This window comes from Mytilus californianus, unplaced genomic scaffold (assembly GCF_021869535.1).
Source record: "Mytilus californianus isolate M0D057914Y unplaced genomic scaffold, xbMytCali1.0.p SCAF_14, whole genome shotgun sequence".
In the NCBI taxonomy this organism is placed as follows: Eukaryota; Metazoa; Mollusca; class Bivalvia; order Mytilida; family Mytilidae; genus Mytilus; species Mytilus californianus.
In genome coordinates, this window is record NW_026262626.1 from 35,709,414 (window position 1) to 35,732,020 (window position 22,607).

At 33.0% G+C, this 22,607-nt stretch overlaps 1 protein-coding gene and 1 pseudogene across 2 annotated transcripts; both read right to left on the reverse strand.

Moving 5' to 3' along the window:
- Positions 1-10,076: 10,076 nt before the first annotated feature.
- On the reverse strand, positions 10,077-19,487 carry LOC127724677 (uncharacterized). 2 transcript variants are annotated; one of them, XM_052231725.1, is made up of 3 exons: positions 19,458-19,487; positions 15,293-15,307; positions 10,077-11,941 (listed from the first exon to the last, which is right to left on the reverse strand). In XM_052231725.1, exon 3 carries the CDS (start codon positions 11,931-11,933, stop codon positions 10,245-10,247), a length of 1,689 nt encoding a protein of 562 aa, XP_052087685.1. In that variant the 5' UTR covers positions 11,934-11,941; positions 15,293-15,307; positions 19,458-19,487; the 3' UTR covers positions 10,077-10,244. The 2 variants fall into 2 exon arrangements, with proteins under 2 accessions (XP_052087685.1, XP_052087686.1); XM_052231726.1 differs by lacking the exon at positions 19,458-19,487 and having other exon boundaries at positions 15,293-15,575.
- Positions 19,488-19,895: 408 nt separating this feature from the next.
- Positions 19,896-20,409, reverse strand: LOC127724958 (uncharacterized; annotated as a pseudogene).
- Positions 20,410-22,607: the final 2,198 nt, after the last annotated feature.

Below are 22,607 nucleotides of genomic sequence, written 5' to 3' on the forward strand. Positions count from 1 at the left end.
AACTTGTACGATTTGCTCGTGGATGTAACAATGTTTTAGATTTTAACGAGAGAAATTTATGTATTACTGAAAAATTATTACACCAGGGTTTTCGATATCACAAACTAGTCAAAACATTTACTAAATTTTATCATCGGTATAAGGACATCATTCGTAAATATAGCTCAACATGCAGACTTCTTATACGTTCAGGTATTTCACATCCAATTTTTTATGGAAATATTCTTTATAAAGCACAAAAATGTCAGTATTCACCTCTGAAGCTAACAAAACCTTTAAATAGACTTATTAAGAAGGGATATAGTTACGATACTGTTGTCAGGTCATTAAAGATTGCATATGTTGGCGTTAATATTGATTCACTTATAGGGTCTTTGCATCCGCACTAAACACATTTATTTAAAAACCAGTTGTTGGCATGACACGGGTTATGTTCTTCTCATATATGTTATGATGGTATGATACTAAACCCCTAACGGGAAGGATTGTACCTGATATTCATATGATGAAGACATAATCTTTCAATCAGTTTAATTGAAGTCTGGAGCTGGCATGTCAGTTAACTGCTAGTAGTCTGTTGTTATTTATGTATTATTGTCATTTTGTTTATTTTCTTTGGTTGCATCTTCTGACATCAGACTCGGACTTCTCTTGAACTGAATTTTAATGTGCGTATTGTTATTCGTTTACTTTTCTACATTGGCTAGAGGTATAGGGGGAGGGTTGAGATCTCATAAACATGTTTAACCCCGCCGCATTTTTGCGCCTGTCCCAAGTCAGGAGCCTCTAGCCTTTGTCAGTCTTGTATTATTTTTAATTTTAGTTTCTTGTGTACAATTTGGAGTTTAGTATGGCGTTCATTATCACTGAACTAGTATATATATTTGTTTAGGGGCCAGCTGAAGGACGCCTCCGGGTGCGGGAATTTCTCGCTGCATTGAAGACCTGTTGGTGACCTTCTGCTGTTTTCTGTTCTATGGTCGGGTTGTTGTCTCTTTGACACATTCCCCATTTCCATTCTCAATTTTATCTCAAATAGTGTGGACTAGAATAGATTTCATGACAAAAATCTCTTTTTTTTGTTGATATTGTTTTGCTGATAATTTTTTCTCTTTACAGTTTCTCTCTTTACTCTTTTATTTTTACCAAGAACACAAATTCATTTGTAGATCTTGTCTTTCTGATCATGTTTGCTATCTAAAGTGTATATCTATCTTTTATATTATATAGTTTTCAATATTATGGGCAAAAAAGTAAAACATTGGGTTAAAATCGTCATTAAAGAGCAAGAACTCCAATAAAGAGTCGACTGACGATTTCGGCTATGTAGACTTATTTGTAGATTTAGTCTTGCTAATCATTTTTGCTATTTAAAGTCACATTATGGTTATTTTTCTATCATAATTTTCAAGATAAAAGGCAGAACACTACGAATGGGAAAAATAGTCGTCATTAAAGAGCAATAATCCAATAAGGAGCGAACTGATGATTTCGGCCAGTAATTTCATTTCTCTATATATAGATAATGTCTTGCTGATCATTTTTGCTTATTTAAGTTTCTATCTATTATATTTTTCAGATATTAGACAAAAACGCAAAAATCATTATTAAAGGATAACAACTCCATTAAGGGGTCGTCAGACGATTTGAACCATTGTAATTTTTATGTAGATCTTTTTTGCTCATTTAAGTTTCTATTTATTATAGTTTTAAAGATATAAGTAAAAACCGCAAAAAAAAAAAAAAAAGGAAAAAATCGTCATTAGAGGGTAATAACTCCAATCAGGGGTCGTCAGACAAATTCAACTATGCATTATTTATTCGAAATCTTATCTTGCTGATTAGTTTTGCTTATATAAGTTTCTATCTATCTATTATAGTTTTTCAGATATTAGGCAAACACGTAAACAAATGATAGAAATCGCCATCAAAGGTCAATAACTGCAATAAGGAGTGGTCAGGCGATTTCAACCTTGTCGACTTATTTATAGACATTGCCTTGTTGATCAGTATAGCTGTTTGAAGTTTCTTTCTACTAGTATCTTATAATTTTCAAGATAATAGGCAAAAAATTAAAAAAAATGGTAATTAAGGGCAATAAGTCCTATAAGGAGTCGTCTGACAGTTTAAATGTAAACTGAGACTACTATAACACAGTAGTATAGTAGTCTCAGTGTAAATGGGCAACAGGTAGATCTCATTATTCTTAACGTTTCTGCTTCTGTTAGATTCTCTTTTTATAGCAGTTTTCGAGAAAATAGACAAAACTTGCACCTTACCCTATGGTCTATTTCAAGTTAGCTATGTCGGCCATGTGGGTTGGCAAGCGCGGTTATCGGACACATTTTTTTAAACTATAGATACCCAAATGATGATTGTGGCCAAGGGTGAGTAAACTTAGCCAGTAGTTTCAGAGAAGACAAGGAAAAGTTAACGACGACGGACGACAGACGCCAAGTGATGATCAAATCGCACATGGCCCTTTGAATCAGGTGAGCTAAAAAAAAAATAAGAAAAAGAAAACCTTTGACACCTATTCAGATGCATCAATGTCACTGTGTTCTAGGGGAAACCTAATATAGAATAACGAAATTCTTTTTACATGTTATAATAAACAAATAAATATTTAGATAAGGATTGTTGGCTGGTCATTCCTCCCTGCTTGTCCACCTTGTATAGTTTCACCTAATCGAATTAAACCAGATAGAATCTTTCTCGAAATCAAGATTAGAAACTTTTTGGACATAAGGGACTGGTCATTTGTAACCTGAAAAAGGGGGGGTGAGAGGAAAATTAAGGGGGGGCCTTTAAACATTTTGGTCATGGAAAAGGGGGTGTTCAATTTTTCAATACTTCAGATGAGGGGGCATTGAAAAATGTTGGCGACCCACAACCACCTCTTCCCCATAATATAAAAAAATTTGGCACAAAAGACATCAATTTTTTTTCGCCTCGCTCCGCTCGGCTCAACGCTACATATTTCAATTCCTAAGTTTCAACATCTTCCAAGAATGTATTTTTATCTAAAGTTAATGTACCAAATTCTTCAATAAAGGATATATTGAACAATGTGCTGAAATTGAATGAAGGTGTAGATAATGTCAACGAGACCAAAACAGACATTTTCCTTTAGCCCCTTCTGACGGTGTGATAATATATTTTACAACTTGCTCGAAATGCCTATGTATGCAATTGGTTTAAGATTTTAATGAACATAAAATGAGAATGGTGAATGTGTCAAAGAGACAACAACCCGACCAAAGAGCAAAAAACAGCCGAAGGCCACCAATGGGTCTTCAACACAGCGAGAAAATCCCGCACCCGGAGGCGGGCTTCAGCTGGCCCCTAAACAAAAATGTGTACTAGTTCAGTAAAAATGGACGTCATACTAAATTCCAAAACATATAAATGAACTAAAATTAAAAAACATACAAGACTAACAAAGACCAGAGGCTCCTGACTTGGGACAGGCACAAAAATGTGGCGGGGGTAGTTTATGTATAACTGGTAAATTAAAAGGCAGGGATTTTGTTACCAAAATTATAAACTTATTCTTAAAGCCAGGTTATCAATTTAACACAGTAGATAAATCTTTAAATATTGTTCTATAGGACTAACATTAATTTTTTGTTTTTGAAAAATTAAAACACAACTGATTATATGTTGCTATATACGTACAGTTATGAAAACTTGTGATTCTACATCATGTAAATACTATTTACTTATATTTTATCATTGTACAAGGTCATGCATCTCAGACTGTTTATGATGTCTTTACACTAAATCCATTGGATGTGTACTAGTTGATACTTATGTCCGGAAAAACATGATTTATGATTAGTTGTAATTGACTTTGAACTAGCCTTTCAGTAACTACGAGTACTCTTTTTTTCGGTGCTTTGTGTCTATTGTTTCAGTGCCTATTGCCGATCTTTTGAGTTGCAAATTGCAACTGAATTTTACAGTTTGTTCTTAAGTTGCGCTGTAACATGGCTGTCCCAGGTTAAGGGAGGGTTGAGCACTCACAAACATGTTATGTGCATGTCTCAAGTCAGGAGCCTGTAGTACAGTGATTGTCATTGGTTCAGGTATGTCAGACATGTATTTATTTTCGTAAATTGTTTTGTTAGAAATTAGGCCGTTTTCTCGTTTGTATTGTTTAACATTTTTCATGTCGGTCCTTTTAAAGCTGACTATACAGTATGAGTTTTTCTCGTTGTTGAAGGCTGTATGGTGGCCTATAATTGCTTACTACCACTTAATTTTAACTCTGTTGAAGGTCATACAGTGGCCTATTGGATAGCTGTCTTATTGGCAATTATACCACATCACTCGTTTTTATATATATCCAAATAAATTTCACTGAAGTCATAAACAACTTCTCTCACTTTAAGCTCTAGGTCCACTACTGATGCAATATTTGATTGAAAGATGATAATATATATAGAAATTGTATGCATGTATTTTTGTTATAAAGAATAAAAGTATGGAGAAATTTTATTTTCCTTCCTCAAGGTGGGGACATGAAAAATTCCAGAGAAATTCCACTGTTTCCTCCCATTCACCCCCCTCCCCCCCCCCCCCCGTATTCATTTTAAACAAGAAAATAGTCTTTCTTCATTCATTAACTTCACAAAATATGTGCACAATACAATCTGAATTCATTATTCACCAATAAATATATCTGAACCATGATCATTTGCTTATCGGTTAGTAGAGTGCCAGCATGTTTCTCGTTTGATCTTGATAAATATCCGGAATGAAACCAATAGGTGAGGGTACCATTTCCACCGTATTCTTTCCATATAAAACCTTCTCGTATTCGATCAGCTGTTTCCAAAAGCCCATGTTTGGTCGTATTATCGGCCTTTTCTTGATAACTTCTTCGTGTGCTTGGACCAAAGTCAATTTCTGGTATTTCATTAAGTAAGCTATGCACAGTGTCACTGACCTACTGACCCCAGCCACACAATGAACAAGAATTTTCCCGCCAGAAGACCTTACAGAGTCAATATGGTCTGCCACATTTTCAAAATGTTTTTGCAACGGAGCATGTGGCGAATCATCGATTTCAATTCGTGTCGTCTTTATTCCCTGTAAGTCAACATTTGGAACATCTAGAGTACAGTTTATTATTTCAGTGATTCCGGCGTTTCGTAATTTTTCGTTTGTAACTCCACTGGCGCCACATAAATACAACCATTCTGTTATATTTGCAAGGTCAGATAGAAATGGCATGACTTAATAGAAATACGTGGTATTTTCATCTGTGAACACGGTTTAATCTCTGTAAAAAAAATAAAGATGTCATTAAATCTGAGTGCAGTTTTACAATTATTCCATTAAAACATACTTTTTGTTTTCTGGTAATAGAAGAATACTACGAATGACTAAAGGTCTAATATAAGTGTCAATAAAGTTTAACTTAACTCATGAACACAAGGACAATTTTGCCATGCCAGGTAGATAGAGAGGATTATAAAAGCTACGTGTGATCTGGAAAAAAAATATCGTGGGAACAGCAAATTTCCATCATACGGTTCTGACTTTGTATAAATATTCTTTATGCCAAGAGTAATGCACAAGACCTGGTACTAAATTTAATAAAAATTTAATCAAAGAAGATATCCATACATAAACAAACATTAAATCTGTAATACTTGGCAGAATATGGTCACCAAAAAGAAGAAAATTTTGACATCTTATTTCAATTCAATAAGGGGAAATCATAAGTTGTAGAAACAGTTACTGTTCAGTACATACACATGGTACCGGTCATATGATAGGTGGTTGTTTTCTCATATATTTGCATGCACCTTTTGACACTTTGGGACATCTAACTTCGCATTCACGCCTATAAAATTTAGAGTTACAAAATACAAAGGTAACCTGTACGAGTGAGCCTGTATCGACACACTAAGAACCCATGTTGCATTGTTGCATTTTGAAAACCGCGCCGAAGTTATTTGTTGTTCCGAAATATTTGTTAATACGATTCATTTCATTTCGTTTGTATGTGTTTATAATTTTTTATAAGGATCGTTTCACAAATTTTAGAATTATTTTCATGTTTGTACAGTATCGTCAATTTTAGACGATCCGGTATCAAATAATTTGAAGAAATAATTCATGCAAGCCATAGATTTGTTGGAAATTTTAACATGGCCTGAGCCGTTATCTTCGAAATTTTATCCCGAGCGTTAGCATGTTTCCATTCCTTTCGTTGGTTGATAAGGTCTAACGTTTGATTTTGTCAGTTTTTGATATCGATTCTATGAGTTGTAGAAACAACTATCATAAGTTGTAGAAACATTTATTTTTTATTTTTTGGGGAGTTGGATATTTTAGATATACTTTTTTTACATCCCAATAACTTATTTAAAAAAAGACCACTAGGTTGTGAAAACACGTCTCTATGAAAAATGTTGCTTTTCTTATTTTTACAATATTTTTTCTATAAATATTATACGAGTAATGTTGACTTGTATATACTTGTACTGTGGTTTTGAAGTTCATTGTTCAACTTTGTCTTAAAAAAAACCTAACGGGTTCTGAAATAGATTTTCTAATATGAAAACTGGACACAGCAAAATTAATTGATAAATAAATGTATTCTCATAAACAATGGATACATATGAACAATTTAAAAATAAGAAAGTCAACTATTTTCACTTCATATCAGATACGCGAGCCCAGATATAATCATTACAACAGGTTACACGCTAATAATTTCCAAATTTTCATTACAATGTTTCGTTTAATACTGAAATTTTTTTTAGTTGAAGTTATATATTATGTACAACACCGCAATAACCCGATCTTTAACAGTAACATAATCAAAGAAAATTTAAATAAGCAAACGTTACTGAACTGCTTAACCTGTAAGCACCAAACGGTTCATAATTCTATAAGAACTAAGTAAAACTTCAATAAATATAAATTTTTAAATCTTACCTTTTATCTTCGTCACGTTACATAGTAGATCATAGTATATAGGAAAGCCGATCAAAACATTAAGTGTGTCAATAGAAATTCATTCCAAGTGGAAAATATCCAGATAGTATACATTTTAGTCCGGTAATAATGGTTAAAATCGGTAAAGGCTTGATACAAAGTACATTGCATTAAAATACAACATATGACCGACAACTATTATATCAATAGGTTGTAGACAAGAATAGTCATTAAATATATAATTAATATTTCTGTTAATCATCATTTCTAACTTTAGAAATATGATCAAAAACTTTAAGCATGCAGAACACATCTTGTATTCCCACTATTGAATGATAATTTTGATTTTAATAATAGTATCATCATTTATAGTTTTAATTAAATTTTGGCTGCTATTATCTCGAGTGTTTCTCTTTCATTTTTATAATTCTGACAATGCAACATGAAGTGTTTTTCGTCTCCATTTTTAACTTGCATACATACTTTACAAAATATTTATCAGTTTAAAATGGCAATTTTGTTATATATACTTTTACAAATTGTGACTTGGATGAAGAGTTGTCTCATTGGCACTCATACCACATCTTCTTATATCTATGTATCTTCCTCTATTGATTTCGAGGTTATGAACGCTTAGTCTCTCTCCATGAAGCTATATAATAAAATTGAGAATGGAAGTTAGACCAAATTTCATAGTAAGCTGATCAACATAAGGTGTACGTTCCACTATCCTCGAAATATTAAGAACACATCTCAGCATTTTCAGAATATTTCTTTTTTTAATCACGCTCTTATTGGTTTTGATCTATAATGTGCTGGTGTATTTTGTTAAAAATGAATCTTGGGTCAAAGAGAGAAACTCAATCTTTTGAAGACACGAATCAATATTACAAGGGTTTTCTTTCCAGATTGCTTCATGTAAAGCATGGGCTAAGGTATGTTCAGATCTAACCAAATGGTCTAATATTTAATAAAGGACATAATAGATTGTGTTTCTCGGGGGAAATCTGGCTAGTTTTTCTATACTCGCATCATTTGAGGTTTTAAAATGAATCCCTAGGATTTTTTTTTTAATGAATTTGATGTTACTCAAGCACCTTCACTTCACAACAAAAAAACATCATATGGTTAATAGGAGCATAAAGTGCTTTTCAAAGTATTTGAGTATAGAGATGTTTGCAACTTGGTAGGGAATTATATAATAGTTTTGGCAACTCATAAAAGGGGGGCAGACCAGACTTGACTCACAGTTATCTTTTTAAAAATAACATACGTTATAACCCTATATTTATCAGCACTATCAAACGAAAAATTATATAAAATCAGATTCATCTGATTAGGAGGTCTGCATTTATGAAATATGGACCAGCGTTACTTCTGTTTATGCTCAGTTGTGTTTGGTTTAAATGACTAAATAACATCTGAATAATAGTAATCTCTAGATACAGTAACATTTCAACTTGCACTGAGTTTGTACGTTGGAGTCACATTTCTAACAAAACTTTTCGTTTTTTTTTAACATTCTAGAGCTTGGTCTCATCAGTGAGAGCTATTGCTTTCTCTTTGAATTATAACTGTTATAAATAATTTCTCTGAATACACGAAGTATGCAATATTGAACAAAAGTGGATGGTAGGTGTTAATATGATTCTCGTATGACTTGGTGAAAATTATTACGGCAACCTGGATTCGATCTGCTTAATTCCTGTATGTGAAGATGCAGTACAGATTCCGTCAAACTCAATAGATATAAAAATTAACTGACAATGTAAAAAAAAAATATCAGTTCATGCAAATTGGTAGGGTTTCATAATATTATGTAAACTAGGTTCTAATTTAGATGGTTTGTTTTCTTTCTTTTTTCGCAAACTCTTAAGTTCACCAAACGTTAAATGGCCGTTGTATAAACGGGCCTGTACTGTTAACTACTAGTAATATTGTGGCATTGCACAAGGTCATGCGTTTCTCAGACTGTTTATGACTTCATCACACTAAGTCCGTTGGTTCTGTACTGTTTGATGCTTTAGACTGGGAAACATGAATTTTTTATTAGTTGTACTTCGCTTTGAACTAGCTTTCAGTAACAACAAGTACTCTTATCTCTGTGCTTGTTTCTATTGTTTTTATGTTAGTTGGTTTTGCGCATTGTACCGATCTTTTGCCGAATTAACAATTGCTATTGATTTTTACAGGTTTTTCTTCTGTTGTGCTGTTACATCACTTTCCCAGGTTAAGCACAGGGTTGAGCGCCCACAAACATGTTTAACTCCGTCACATTCTTCATGTGCCTGTCCCAAGTCAGGGGAGCCTGTAGTACAGTGGTTGTTGTTGGTTCATTATGGTCACATTTGTTTTTCGTATATTGTTTTGTTATAAATTAGGCCGTTGATTTTCTCGTTTGAATCGTTTTGCATTTTTCATGTCGGGGGGGGGGGGGGGGGGGGGGGGGGGGCTTTAGGCTTTAATGGTCGACTATACGATATAGGTTTTTCTAATTGTTGATGGCCGCACGGTTGCCTATAATTGCTAACATTAACTTCATTTGAACTCCGGTGGATAGTTGTCTAATTGGCGATCATACTACACCTCCTCAGTTTTATAATGTTGTTTACAAACTCGTTGTTTTGTTCGGAAAGGAAAACAACATAGACATCCAAGGCAGTTCTTGATACTCATACAAACAAGTTATGTGGAGGTCAGTCCTAAGTAAAAACCATCGTTTTTTCATCATGTAGATATTAGTAGAGCAAGAATATGCACTCTGATTAAAATCAGATTTTTCATACAGTGTGCTCCGTTAGATTTATTTGTTGCAGCTTATTCACATCGCAGCAAACAAGTCTAACGTGTAGCAGATTGGAAAATATGCTTTTAATAAGATTGAAGAATTAACAACCACAGGACACTATGTCCCGCTCACATTTCCATGTTCAGTGAAGTGCAACATCCGACTCAAGTCACTGATTATAAACTTCATAAAAACTTTAAATTGACACTCATAATTTCTCTATGATGTTTACATACAATATAAAAGTAGAAAGATGTTTTTTTACACAAATTTTGAAATTAAGAAGTTTTATTGTTTCTTTAAAATCAATTCGGATTCTTTTGATCCATTGTGTTTTAAGTAATACACGTTTGTTTTGTATTTTAATGTATGTTTTACGTCAGAACCAGTCATGAGTACAGAGTTCTACTAAGATTTTTATTAAATTGCTTCGTCAATGATTCCAAGACTGTGACAATAATATCATGTTTAGTTATCCCAAACATTTAACGATGTCAGAATTTTAGTTTTGTTGAGAAACATTGAAAATTAAGATTTTAGTGTTACCGTTGGAGACGATCAACCTATTTTCATCTTTGTCAAAGAATATTGCTGATGGTCCTTGTAGACCGTCCGACCTCGAAAGGATTTCTCTATGCTGTTTACCGTCACTTGACAGGACTACAACGTTATACGATGACTCTCCAGTTATATACAGGTTTCCAAAATTGTCAAATGCACCACCACGTGGCTGCTGCAGAACACTTTTATAATTGAATTCCCAAAGCGTTTCTCCTGAAAAGTTGGTACACATGACAGAGCTTTTATCATTCGAATAACATATTTTGTCTCTATAAGTGACTACAAATGATTGATAAGGTAATTCCCCTTTAATAAAAATTGATGTTTTATAATCTTTTTTATCAATTTGATATATACCCATGTTATGTACAACACAGAACATCTTTTTATCATTACTCGCTATGCTGTACGGTTGTCCTGGTAGATTGATAAACTCTACTCTTATCTTAGAAGGTAAATGTATAATATTTATTCCACAGCACCTAGAATTACCTGAAGTGACAGCAACATTGTTATTGTCGAGACATGTAACATCGTATGCGTCACCGTATTCAATTGGAAAAGAGGCTAAACAGGACCCATGAAAATCCATTAGACTTAGTTTTCTTTTTGAGTGAAGTGTTAAAAGCAAATTATTCTCTGGTGTGACACAGCAACCTCGTATGGCACCACCATCGGATGTCATTGTTTGTATTCGGTTCAATGAAATGTCTTGAATAGATTTTGGTTTCTGTACTGCTAAGAGTTGTGCTTGTTTGTTTTTCCTCTTTCTGAGATACAATCTCTCTTGTTTTGTAAGAATCTCTACAGAACCGAATACCTTTATTTCAGACAAGTAGTTACCTATATTTGTATCAATTGCAGATTTTATTACCATCTGCTGTAAAAAACCATCGTCAAGTAATGACTGCATACTTTTTTCATTTTCTGTTATTCTATTTTGCATTTCTTTCATTCCAAGAAAAGTTTGAAGTTCTGACGCGTAACTCCGAATATCAATTAGGTCTGATATATTCTTAGATATCTTCTGCTCAGTTTCGTGAACTAATACTATAGTCTTTCTGATCTTCTCAGTAGTTTTTCTGACTGTTTCTTCAATCTCAATTTTTAACTTTTCTTCTAGCTTGTCAAGGTGATTATTGACTAATAATCTCATTTGACGGATCTCTTCCAGTTGTTTCTCCTTTTCTGTTTCGATGTCTGATATGTTGACCTGTCGGTCATTTTTGATTTCATTAATATTTTCTAGCATATCAGTAATAATTTGTTCTAAGTCCTTATACATTTCGGAGGTTTTGATATCTTTCAACACATCATCTAGCGGAACTGCTCCACATTTCCCATGACATTTTATACATTTGTAGCAAATACAGATTTCGTGAGTTGGACAGTATAACTGGTAATTTTCGTTATGATCTTGACAACTCTGACGAAGTTCAGATATAAAGGTAGGTAATTTCTGGTAATCTTCGATTGGTATTAGCTGATGATTACGTATTATTTTTACAACACCATGATGTTCCCTGCATTCGGAACAAAGTGACTGTTCACATTCAGGACACCAATGAGTTGACAGATTTGAAAGATGTCTCAATTCACAGATATTACAGAAAGCTGAATTGGTAGCCATTGATGTTTCTAAAACAAGAAAAAACTTAACATATTCAAATATTATAGCTGAATTCACGATGAATAAAATAAAACATTTATCATGCTATGTAAACGCCTACTTCTAGTATTAAATATTCAAACTTTTAAGAATGCTATATATAACGGACGAGTGGGACAATAAAATTTGAATATACATGTATCAACATATCTTATTATTTACCATATTATTAGGTCATCCAATGTCATCATGGCCTGAGGTGTGATGGTGCCTAAAACTTATAACCGCTGGTTCAATCTTTACAAAATACTATACAATCTTCGATATAAAAGTTAAAAAAAATAATCGAGTGGCTGAATATTATTTTTTAAATAATAGATAAACTTTTTTTATTTGCTGGATAGCTCTTGATATAACTTTTTAATATTTCATTGTAGTCTTTTGCTTATATATGTAGTAGTTTGTTGTTTCGTGTGTTCTATATGCATGAATTGTCTTTGAGGGCCTCAGTGAAAGTAAGGCTTATTCTTTTTAAGTGTCCCTCTTTAATCAAATAATTTATTATTATAAAACCTAAGAGCAATCAATAGCATGAATGTGCTGCAGTTCTAATGTTGTGCTATAACACCACTGTCCCAGGTAAAGAAATCATTAAGTCAATTCTTCGGTTCTTAAATGATTTATAACATACATTTCGAAAATTCACCGTTGATAAATTTAAAAATTATTTCATAAACTGTTGACACAGAGATATGTCTCGGCTGTCGGCATAATATTCAGAAAAAGACAATCTGATAGATAGCAACATGGTTCATCAATTTAGTCACTGGACCAATATCTAATGGGCAGGGCCTGAAGTTAATCATCAGATTGATATGTACTGATAGTAAAGCAACTTTACAAAATATCATTGCTCTATCACAGGTAGGTGTTATCAAACCGACTTAAGCAGAAAACTTAACATTGAATATTGCTAATTTATTCAAGGTCACTGGACCATGACCTAGGGGGCAGGGCCTCAAAATAGTCGTCAAACTGATATGTACAGATAGTAATGCGATTTCCTACAAAATTTCATCGAGCTATCACAAGTAGATTCTATCAAACTAACTTAAGAAGAGTCCTTCACATTGAAAATTCCTAATAAATTGCAAAGTTGCTGAACAATGACCTAGGGGGAGGGCCTCAAAATAGTAGTCAAACTGATATGTACCGATAGAAATGCAACTTCATATTTAATATCAATGATCTATCACAAATAGTTTCTATCAAACTAACTTAAGCAGAAAGCTTAACAATTGTTGACACCGTCGCCGCAGCCGTCGAAGTCGCTGGAAAAGCAATCACTATGTCTCGCTTTCAGATTTTCATCGCAGGCGAGACTGAAAGTAAGGTGCCTTCTCCCTTAGGCACTTTGACCTTTGGTGAGTTTGGCTATTCTTTTCAGACCCCTTTTGGTCATATAATTCCTAATGTGTCTATGTTTTTTTTACATCGCAGGCTGTCAAATGTTGTGCTATAACACCACTGTCCGAGGTAAAGAAATCATTAAGTCAATTCATCGGTACTTATATGATTTATAACATACATTTCGAAAATTCACCGTTGATAAATTTAAAAATTATTTCATAAACTGTTGACACAGAGATATGTCTCGGCTGACGGCATTATATTCAGAAAAAGACAATCTGATAGATAGCAACATGGTTTATCAATTTAGTCACTGGACCAATATCTAGTGGGCAGGGCCTGGAGTTAATCATCAGATTGATATGTACTGATAGTAAAGCAACTTTACAAAATATCATTGTTCTATCACAAGTAGGTCTTATCAAACCGACTTAAGCAGAAAACTTAACGTGGAATATTGCTAATTAATTAATTCAAGGTCACTGGACCATGACCTAGGGGGCAGGGCCTCAAAATACTCGTCAAACTGATATGTACAGATAGTAATGCGATTTCCTACAAAATATCATCGCGCTATCACAAGTAGATTCTATCAAACTAACTTAAGAAGAAAACTTCACATTGAAAATTCCTAATAAATTGCAAAGTCGCTGAACAATGACCTAGGGGGCAGGGCCTCAAAATAGTCGTCAAACTGATATATACCGATAGAAATGCAACTTCATATTTAATATCAATGATCTATCAAAAATAGTTTCTATCAAACTAACTTAAGAAGAAAGCTTAACAATTGTTGACACCGTCGCCGCAGCCGTCGAAGTCGCCGGAAAAGCAATCGCCATGTCTCGCTTTCAGATTTTCATCGCAGGCGAGACTGAAAGTAAGGTGCCTTCTCCCTTAGGCAATTTGACCTTTGGTGAGTTTGGCTATTCTTTTCAGACCCCTTTTGGTCATATAATTCCCAATGTGTCTATGTTATTTTTTACATCACAGGCTGTCAAATGTTTAAGTTTAATCTTACCGGATGCAAGTGAATCCAGAAAAGCGCTTTCGGCGCTCAAAACGTATAAAGTGTTATTTTCATTGTTTCATTGTGTGCACTCACAAACACGTTTTACCAGGGCTTGTAATCAATTGGCTGTAGTTGGTTGTCGTCCGTCATGATTGTGTCTCGTTTAAACTTGTTAGCATTAATCAGCCCGTTAGGGTTTTCTTTTTTAATCGTTTCACAATAGTGTGAAACTGTTTCTCGCCTATCCCGTTAGCTGATTCTTTATCATATTGATATGGACGTAATTAAGGCAATCAACAATAAATCATTTAACATTTTAATAAAATCAACATCCAAATGACATATGTGCGTATCAATATTTTCATATTCAAATTTTCAATATTTGCCAGAGTTCGCGAAAATTGGTGGTACAAAGGATTTGACAACTAAAATGTTACAAAGGACCAACACAATTTTGAAGATTTTTCCCAATGTCCACCAGGGGAACCCTGATTTGCTCTCTAACGCTAGAGAAGTTTAATGTGACAGAAAAATATATAGTCAGATTAAAAATATGAAAAGTATATTTAAAAAATTAAAGGTTGTAATCCTGAATGTTAATACGAACTGTCGTTTCCAGTGTGCTAACCATTTACAGAAATTATGTTCCAAACGGCTGTCTATACTTTGGTCTACATATACTATAAATAGCTTTTTACGATATCACAAAGACACAAAGGTTCGATCTTTCATTCACTCCAATGCTTATTATATAATACTCATTTGTTAAGTAAAACAGATCTATTTTAATCTGTAATTCATAACAATTTTTGCAACACTATATTATACATATAAGAAGAGTAATAAATCTCAAATGCATGCATATTATCGTCGATACAGGGAGAGTGGCTTATGAGACTCTTTTACTTTTATGAAAGATTTTAAACATTTAGATTAAAAACAATTAAAACAAACAAACCTCCTGTCCTCTCGCCTAAGATAGCTATGTTAGGAAAAAAATCCAAGTCCAATACCTATGTGTTTCCTTTAAAAATTCAATATCTGATGACCTTCACCTGTCTAAAAACACCTAGCAATTTCATTGGTTGGCAATTTTAAATCAAGTATTAACCTTTTCAAAATCTGATAAGATAGGCATTTTCCATTAAAAGTGTTTAATCAAAGAGAGGTAACTCAAGTTTATTTTTGTTGCTCACATGTAATGAAATGGCACTTTTCTTCTATAGTCTGTTTCTTGAATTTAGTTTCTGAAAATAAGAATATATAAAATCAACTATGAATGGTAGGTTACAATTATAGTAAATAGTTTTGTAAACTATAATTAAAATTTTTTTTTTATCATTTGACAATTACAAGAACTGATTTTTTTTTTATCTAATTTGGATAGATTATATAGGTTCACCCTAATTCTGTGCAATTTTGTTATTCATTGTAATTAAAATTTAAATTTAGAAGTATTAGTAAGTTTTGATAAAACTAGTTTACTTTGAGTAAAATATGTCAAAACATCCTTTTTTTAATGAAGAGCATAAATGTATCGAGTGAACTCTTTTTTTAAATTAATCTATCTTATAAAAACACATTGACCTACATTATTTTTTAGATCTCCACTCTTCAAATCATCTTCAAATTCTTGCAGTGTAAGGTCATATTTTCGTAGTCTTTTATGGAATTTGTGTCCTTTTTTGCTGTTCCAATATGCAACCTGTAATGAATAAAAAGCTAAAATGACAAACAAGGTTTTCAACTCTATTTGTCTATATAACAAAAGAACCAATAATGCAAATTGTCACTTATGCGTAAATTATTTCAAGATCTTTAAGACCTATTTGTAGATATATAATCATTTGTTTCACCATTGAAGTATACATTGTACCTTATTATCTAGGGCCAGCTGAAGCCAGCCTCTGGGTGCATGATTTTGTGAATGCGTTGAAAACCCACTGGTGGCCTTGTGCTGTTTTCTGATCTTTGATGTCTCTATGACAAATTCCTTGTTTCCATTCTCAATTATTTTTGAAATATTGAATTTTTGTTTTTGCTTGAAACATAATTGAAAATCTGTTAAAATATTACTAGTAGTTCTAAGTGGAACCTATGTAAAAGCATAGTAATTGAAATAAAGAACATTCCATCAGCAACTTCTGTTTGGTCTTTGGTGGAGAGTTGACTCATTGGTAATCATGCACAACTCTCATTTCTATACATATGAGCTACTTTTCAGGGTGTTTCTTCAGTTTAACATTAAAGTTACAATTTTTTCACTACTAATTAATGTTTAACTTATTATGATATACAACTTAGGCTTGGAAAATAGTAATATTCTCTTGCAATTAGTATAACTAGTGAAGCATCAATTCAAAATTATGTGTTTATCTATTAGGAGTAAGGAAAATAATTATTCATCATGGTAATAAAATGTGTTAAAAAATGACTGCAGTATAAATCATAACCAACCGAATCTGGTTTTATGATTTAATTTCCTATTTAATTTTTGGTGAATTCAAATTAAATCACATGTATTGTTATGGTGACAATAAAAATTATTAGGATTATATCCTAATGGCATGTTGAGGGTAAGCATAGTCATTTTAAATCCAACATTATAACTGTTAAATGATTTAGTTTTATGGAATACAATATGAGTGTGAAGACATTAAATAATTTGTGTGGAATATTATTGTGCATAGTACATTGCTGATGAATACATGCGCTTGAGGGTATTCAAGAAGCAGGAAATTACCCTAAATGTCATTGTTGAGCTGTTATAATCTAAAAGTTTTCCGTCATATTCCGTTAGTTTGTTGCTTCCTTCATCCCATATATGAAGTATATGTTTGCCTACATAGTTTGTCGGAAGGTTGTCATTTTGCACTTCATGTATGGACGTTTCCATAATACATGTGACATTGTTGTTGCTATCGCTTGCAATACTCATTGGTAAGTCGTTGTCATGGTTATCATTGGCAATTGTCGAAGCATTGGTTTCCATGTCTTCTACATGTTCTTCTATGTTTTCAGAAGAAGATTGTTCCAGCTGTATTAATTTTTTTAAATTTTCTGTTAGCTCAGGAAGGTCAAGAGACTTTTTAAAAAGATGTTTTGAATTGGTATCAACTTTTTGGATTTCTATTTCTTTGCGATACGTTATTTGTGCTTTAATGGCATTTATTTTAAGCTTCTTGGTTTTGCAAGTTGAAATAAAAGAATAAATTTGGTTTAATTTTGTCCATTTTCCGCCTAAATTGTTGATTTCCAAAATAATTTTTTCCTTTTCAGCTTGAATTTTGGCTTCCTTTAGTTCCTTTTCTTTTATTCTGGCTTCAATAATTGTTGATTTTTCATTATAGATTTTAATGAAATCTCTGATGTCTCTTTGTCTTTTTTCTTCACCCATTTGTCTGCATTTAACTATGAGAGTATTTTTCTGTTCCTCCGTTTTTTCCTTCAACCAATCTGCAGTCCCATTATTTTTAAACATTAATTTTGAATTTATTGTGGAAATGCTGGTGTTTGGAGCAATGGTCTTTTGCCGATCTATCTGAGCCATTAGTCTTTCTAAAGTTATGTTGTTGGCTGGACATGATTTTGAAGTTAGGATCATTTCTTCTGAGGTGTTTGAATATTTGCCACCATTTAAAAAATCGCCAAAGAGTTTTTTGCTTTTAGAAAAGCACTTTGACATGGTTTTTTTTAATACATGTTTCATTGATTGGTTGAAAATTATCCAAAACTGACTGTCAAAGTATCATATTATCACTTATAATAAATGTTGGAACTGAAAATATAAATATTTTTACTTTTAGGTTGAAATTATTATTTTAAATGTGTCTTTCCTTTAAATGTTGATTGATATAAAATACTAAAAAAGCACTTTGCCATGGTTTTTTTTAATACATGTTTCATTGATTAAGTACTATCTCATTGACATCTACCTCATATTTTGTTTTCATAATATTAGACAACAGGACTACATAGCTCCTGGGACTATTATACTTGGGACTGCTAGTATAAGGATAGCAATGCCAATTACTGTGAGGCGTCAAATAGTCACTTTTAGCTACCGCTAGTATCAAATTACCATGATTTGTAAAAATATCCTAATCATGATTCGTCAGAGGTATAAAATAATTATGGTTACTGTTATTTTTGGAAAAAATATATCACGATTTGTAAAAATCAGTCAATTTTTGTTTCGTCTAAAAAAAAAGTGTATATTTTATTGTCATACACCATTTATAACATACCCCTATAACGAACCTCTAGTATAATAGTCCCAGATGGCCCCTTACAATGGATTTCAAGGGGACATTAGGGTGCTCCCCCCTCTCATTTTCAGCAACATTTATGGTTGATCTGTTAATTATCGTCTTTACCTGTTCTGTTCAACTCCAAATGTCTTTTAAGAGGCACATTGTAACCCTTTCATAATTTATATGACCCACATAAGTACAACTAACAGCCCCCCCCCCCCCACCCCACCTTTTCACAAAACCCTTCATTTCCCAAAAAATAAGTGATAAAAAAAATGGGAAAAAATATTTCAATTGACATAATATCATATTAACTTCAGATTAAGGGGTTTTATATGAAATTCCTAGCAGTATCATACACTAATAATAATAACATTAACGGTCATACGCTGGTGAGACTATAGTTGCAAGGGAGATAATAACTATTCATTTTTCACCAAAAACGTGTTTTGGAGATAGTTAGACGTTTTAACCCAAAAATAATCATATAATATTTCTTTAATTATGTTTATACATTTAAATTTAAATGGTAAATACAGGTTTCGATAGAAGAAAAATAAATTTACCGAGAATGATCAATAACGTTACCTTCGTTTCATTTCGCCAATAAATAAATCTGAAATTAACCCTTTTAAAATATGAATCCTATAAAATGTATTTAAATTTGTAATATATCGGTTTAAGATCATTATCAAATTATATTTTCAACAAATTATTACTGGCCTACCTCAGTACCGATCGCCGAAAAAATATTACCTGTTGCAGGTAATGCACGTGGTATATTTATTGGTTCAAGGCCAATATTTTCATAGAGTTATCGTTCTTGAAGAACTCTTTTGTGTACCTCCTTTTGTCTCCTGACGATGCTACCTAAGAGGAATTTTGCCGGAAGTTCGATACACCGACAAGTTTAATTATTTTAAAAAGCTTGTCTGACTCAAGTACGGCAGCCCAATTTATTTTGACACATCTAAAAACAAACTATTTCGTTATTACTTTTTTCACAGGTTGGGGAAAATTGTTCGATTTTGTAGAAGATTATACATAGAAAAACAACTTTTGTTTAAAAATAGATATACAATTAAACGATAGATGAAAAAAATATATATGAGAAGATAGGATGTGTAGTGTGCTTTCAAAATATAAAAATAAAAATTCGGATTACCGTTTCTATTTCCCATTTTCTTGCAACATTTCTTTTTAAAAAGAGAATAGTCTGTCTTCGCTCATTAACTTCTCAAAATATGTGCATAACACAATATGAATTTATTATTCCCATATGCACCATGACCATTTGCGTATCAGTTATTAGAGCGCCAGCACGATTCTCGTTTGATCCTGATAAATATCCGGAATGAAACCAATAGGTGAGGGTACTATTTCCACCGTATTCTTTCCATGTAAAATCTTCTCGTATTCGATCAACTGTTTCCAAAATCCCATGTTTGGTCATATGATCGGCCTTTTCTTGAAGTAAGCTCTACGCAGTGTCACTGACCTACTGACCCCAGTCACACAATGAACAAGAACTTTCCCGCCATTAGACCTTACAGAATCAATATGGTCTGCCACATTTTCAAAATATTTTTGCAACGGAGCATGCGGCGATTTCTATTCGTGTCGTCTTTATTCCCGTTAAGTGAACATTCGGAACATCTAGAGTACAGTTTATTATTTCAGTGATTCCGGCGTTTCGTAATTTTTCGTTTGTAACTCCACTGGCGCCACATAAATACAACCATTCTGTTACCTTTGCTAGATCAGATAGAAACGGCATGTCTTTATAGAAATACGTGGTATCTTCATCTGTGAACACGGTTTAATCTCTGTAAAAATGTAGATGTCATTAAATCTGAGAGTAGTTTTACTATTTTTCCATTGAAGCCTATTTTTCTTTTGTTTTCTGGCAATAGAAGAATACTTATACGACAACTAAAGGTTCGATGCAACTGCAACTGAGAACTTGCTGAATATAAGTGTCAATAAATTTCAAATTAACTCATGAACACAAGCACAATTTTGCCAAGCCAGATAGATGAAGTGGATTATGAAGACCAACTCAGACTCCCTGATATCATTTCGGAGCACATGAGATTACCCCCGGTTTTTGGTAGAGTTGGTGCTGCTCTGTCTTTAGTTTTCTATTTTGTGTTTTGTATGATGTTGTTTGTCTTTTGATCGTTTTTTTTTTGTTGTAGTATTTTTGTAATGGCATTGACAGTTGGTTTTCGACTTCTGAGTTTGAATATCCCTTTGGTATCTTTCGCCTCTCTTTCAGTATATTTTTTTTTATTTTGCTCTTGTATGTTTTGATCTATAATGTTTGCGTAACTGTTAAAAATGAATCTTGGACCAAAAAGAGGAACCCACTCTTTAAAAGACACGGGGTTTTCTTTCCAGGTTGCTTTTAATAAAGCATGTGATTAGTTATCTTCACATATAACCAAATGGTCCAAATTTTAATAAAAGGACATAATAATGTTTGTTTTTAGGGGATCTGGCTAGTTTTTCTATACTCGCATCATTCGAGGTTTTTCAATATACCCCTAGGATTTCTTTAATGAATTTAATGTGTAAATTTTCAAAAGGATCAGAATCTGGGCTCCCAAACAAATACTCAAGCACCTACACTTCAAAACAATAACATATCATAGGTGATGTCAGGGAATAAAAGGTTTCTCTCGGAGTTCACATGTATAAGCGAATCAAAAAGTCATTTGTCCATATAAGCATAAAGTGCTTTTCAAAGATTTGAGTAAAGATATGTGTGCAACTTGGTGGGATATTTTTGGCAATTCATAAAGGGGGAGGGCTTGGACAAAATGTAGACATGTTGGTTTTTTTTAATTTTTCGACAACTCGTCAGACCAGACTGATTGTCAGTTATTTTTTGAAGTAATAACAGTCATTTCCCTATATTTATAAGTCCAGACTTGGAGGTCTGCATCCATGTACAAATGGACCACCGTTACTTCTTTTTATGCTCAGTTGTGTTTGGTTTAAATCACTAAATAATTACATTACATATAAATAAGAAGATGTGGTATGAGTGCCAATGAGACAACTATCCATCCAAGTCACAATGTGTAAAAAGTAAACAATTATAAGTCAAAGTACGGCCTTCAACACGGAGCATTGGCTCACACCGAACAGCAAGTTATAAAAGGCTCCAAAAAGACTAGTGTAAAACAATTCAAACAGGAAAACCAACGGTCTAATCTGTATAAAAAACGAGAAACACTTATGAACCACACCAACAAACGACAACCACTGAGCAACAGGCTCCTGACTTAGGACAGGCGCATAAAAATGCAGCGGGTTTAGACGTTTTAACAGGCGCCAACCTTCACCCTAACCTGAAACAGTGGTATAACATTATAACATAAAAGACACTAAAATATCAATTGAAATAGCTTAACTCGATCAAAAAGACAATACACAAAAACAAGTAAATATACACTGAACGAATAAGTTTGATCTATGACACAATATAAATAAAAAAAGATGTTTCAATGTCAAAAAGACAACTTTAACCTAGGACAAAATGGCGTTAAAAAATCATGCATCAGAGACTAAAATCAATTAAAACACATCCCAGACAGGGATTTAGTGTTTAAACGCCATAGACAGTCAAAGAAGACATAACTTGTGCAATGCTAAAATAAAAGTAACGACAAGCAGTAGGATAGTTAGGATTTAACCTTATAATAAATATGTATGATGTTATGTATAGATAAAACAATTTCTAAATAGAAATAAACGTTTCACGAGAATCCGTTAGTTTGATTGGCTAACAACAATCGCGCGTCATTCAAAAATTAACCTTCATATCAAAATGAATGTTACATTCGTGATGACACGTGCTTCCACAAAAAGTGCACAGGTAAATAAAAGAAAAACTTCATAAATTTTTTTTCCATGGTCTTATTAACATACAAATGTAATTATGAAAAATGAATGCTTCTTGATCGTGCACACATTTTTAGAATGAAGCGCTTCATACAAAATGTGCTTCGGTCA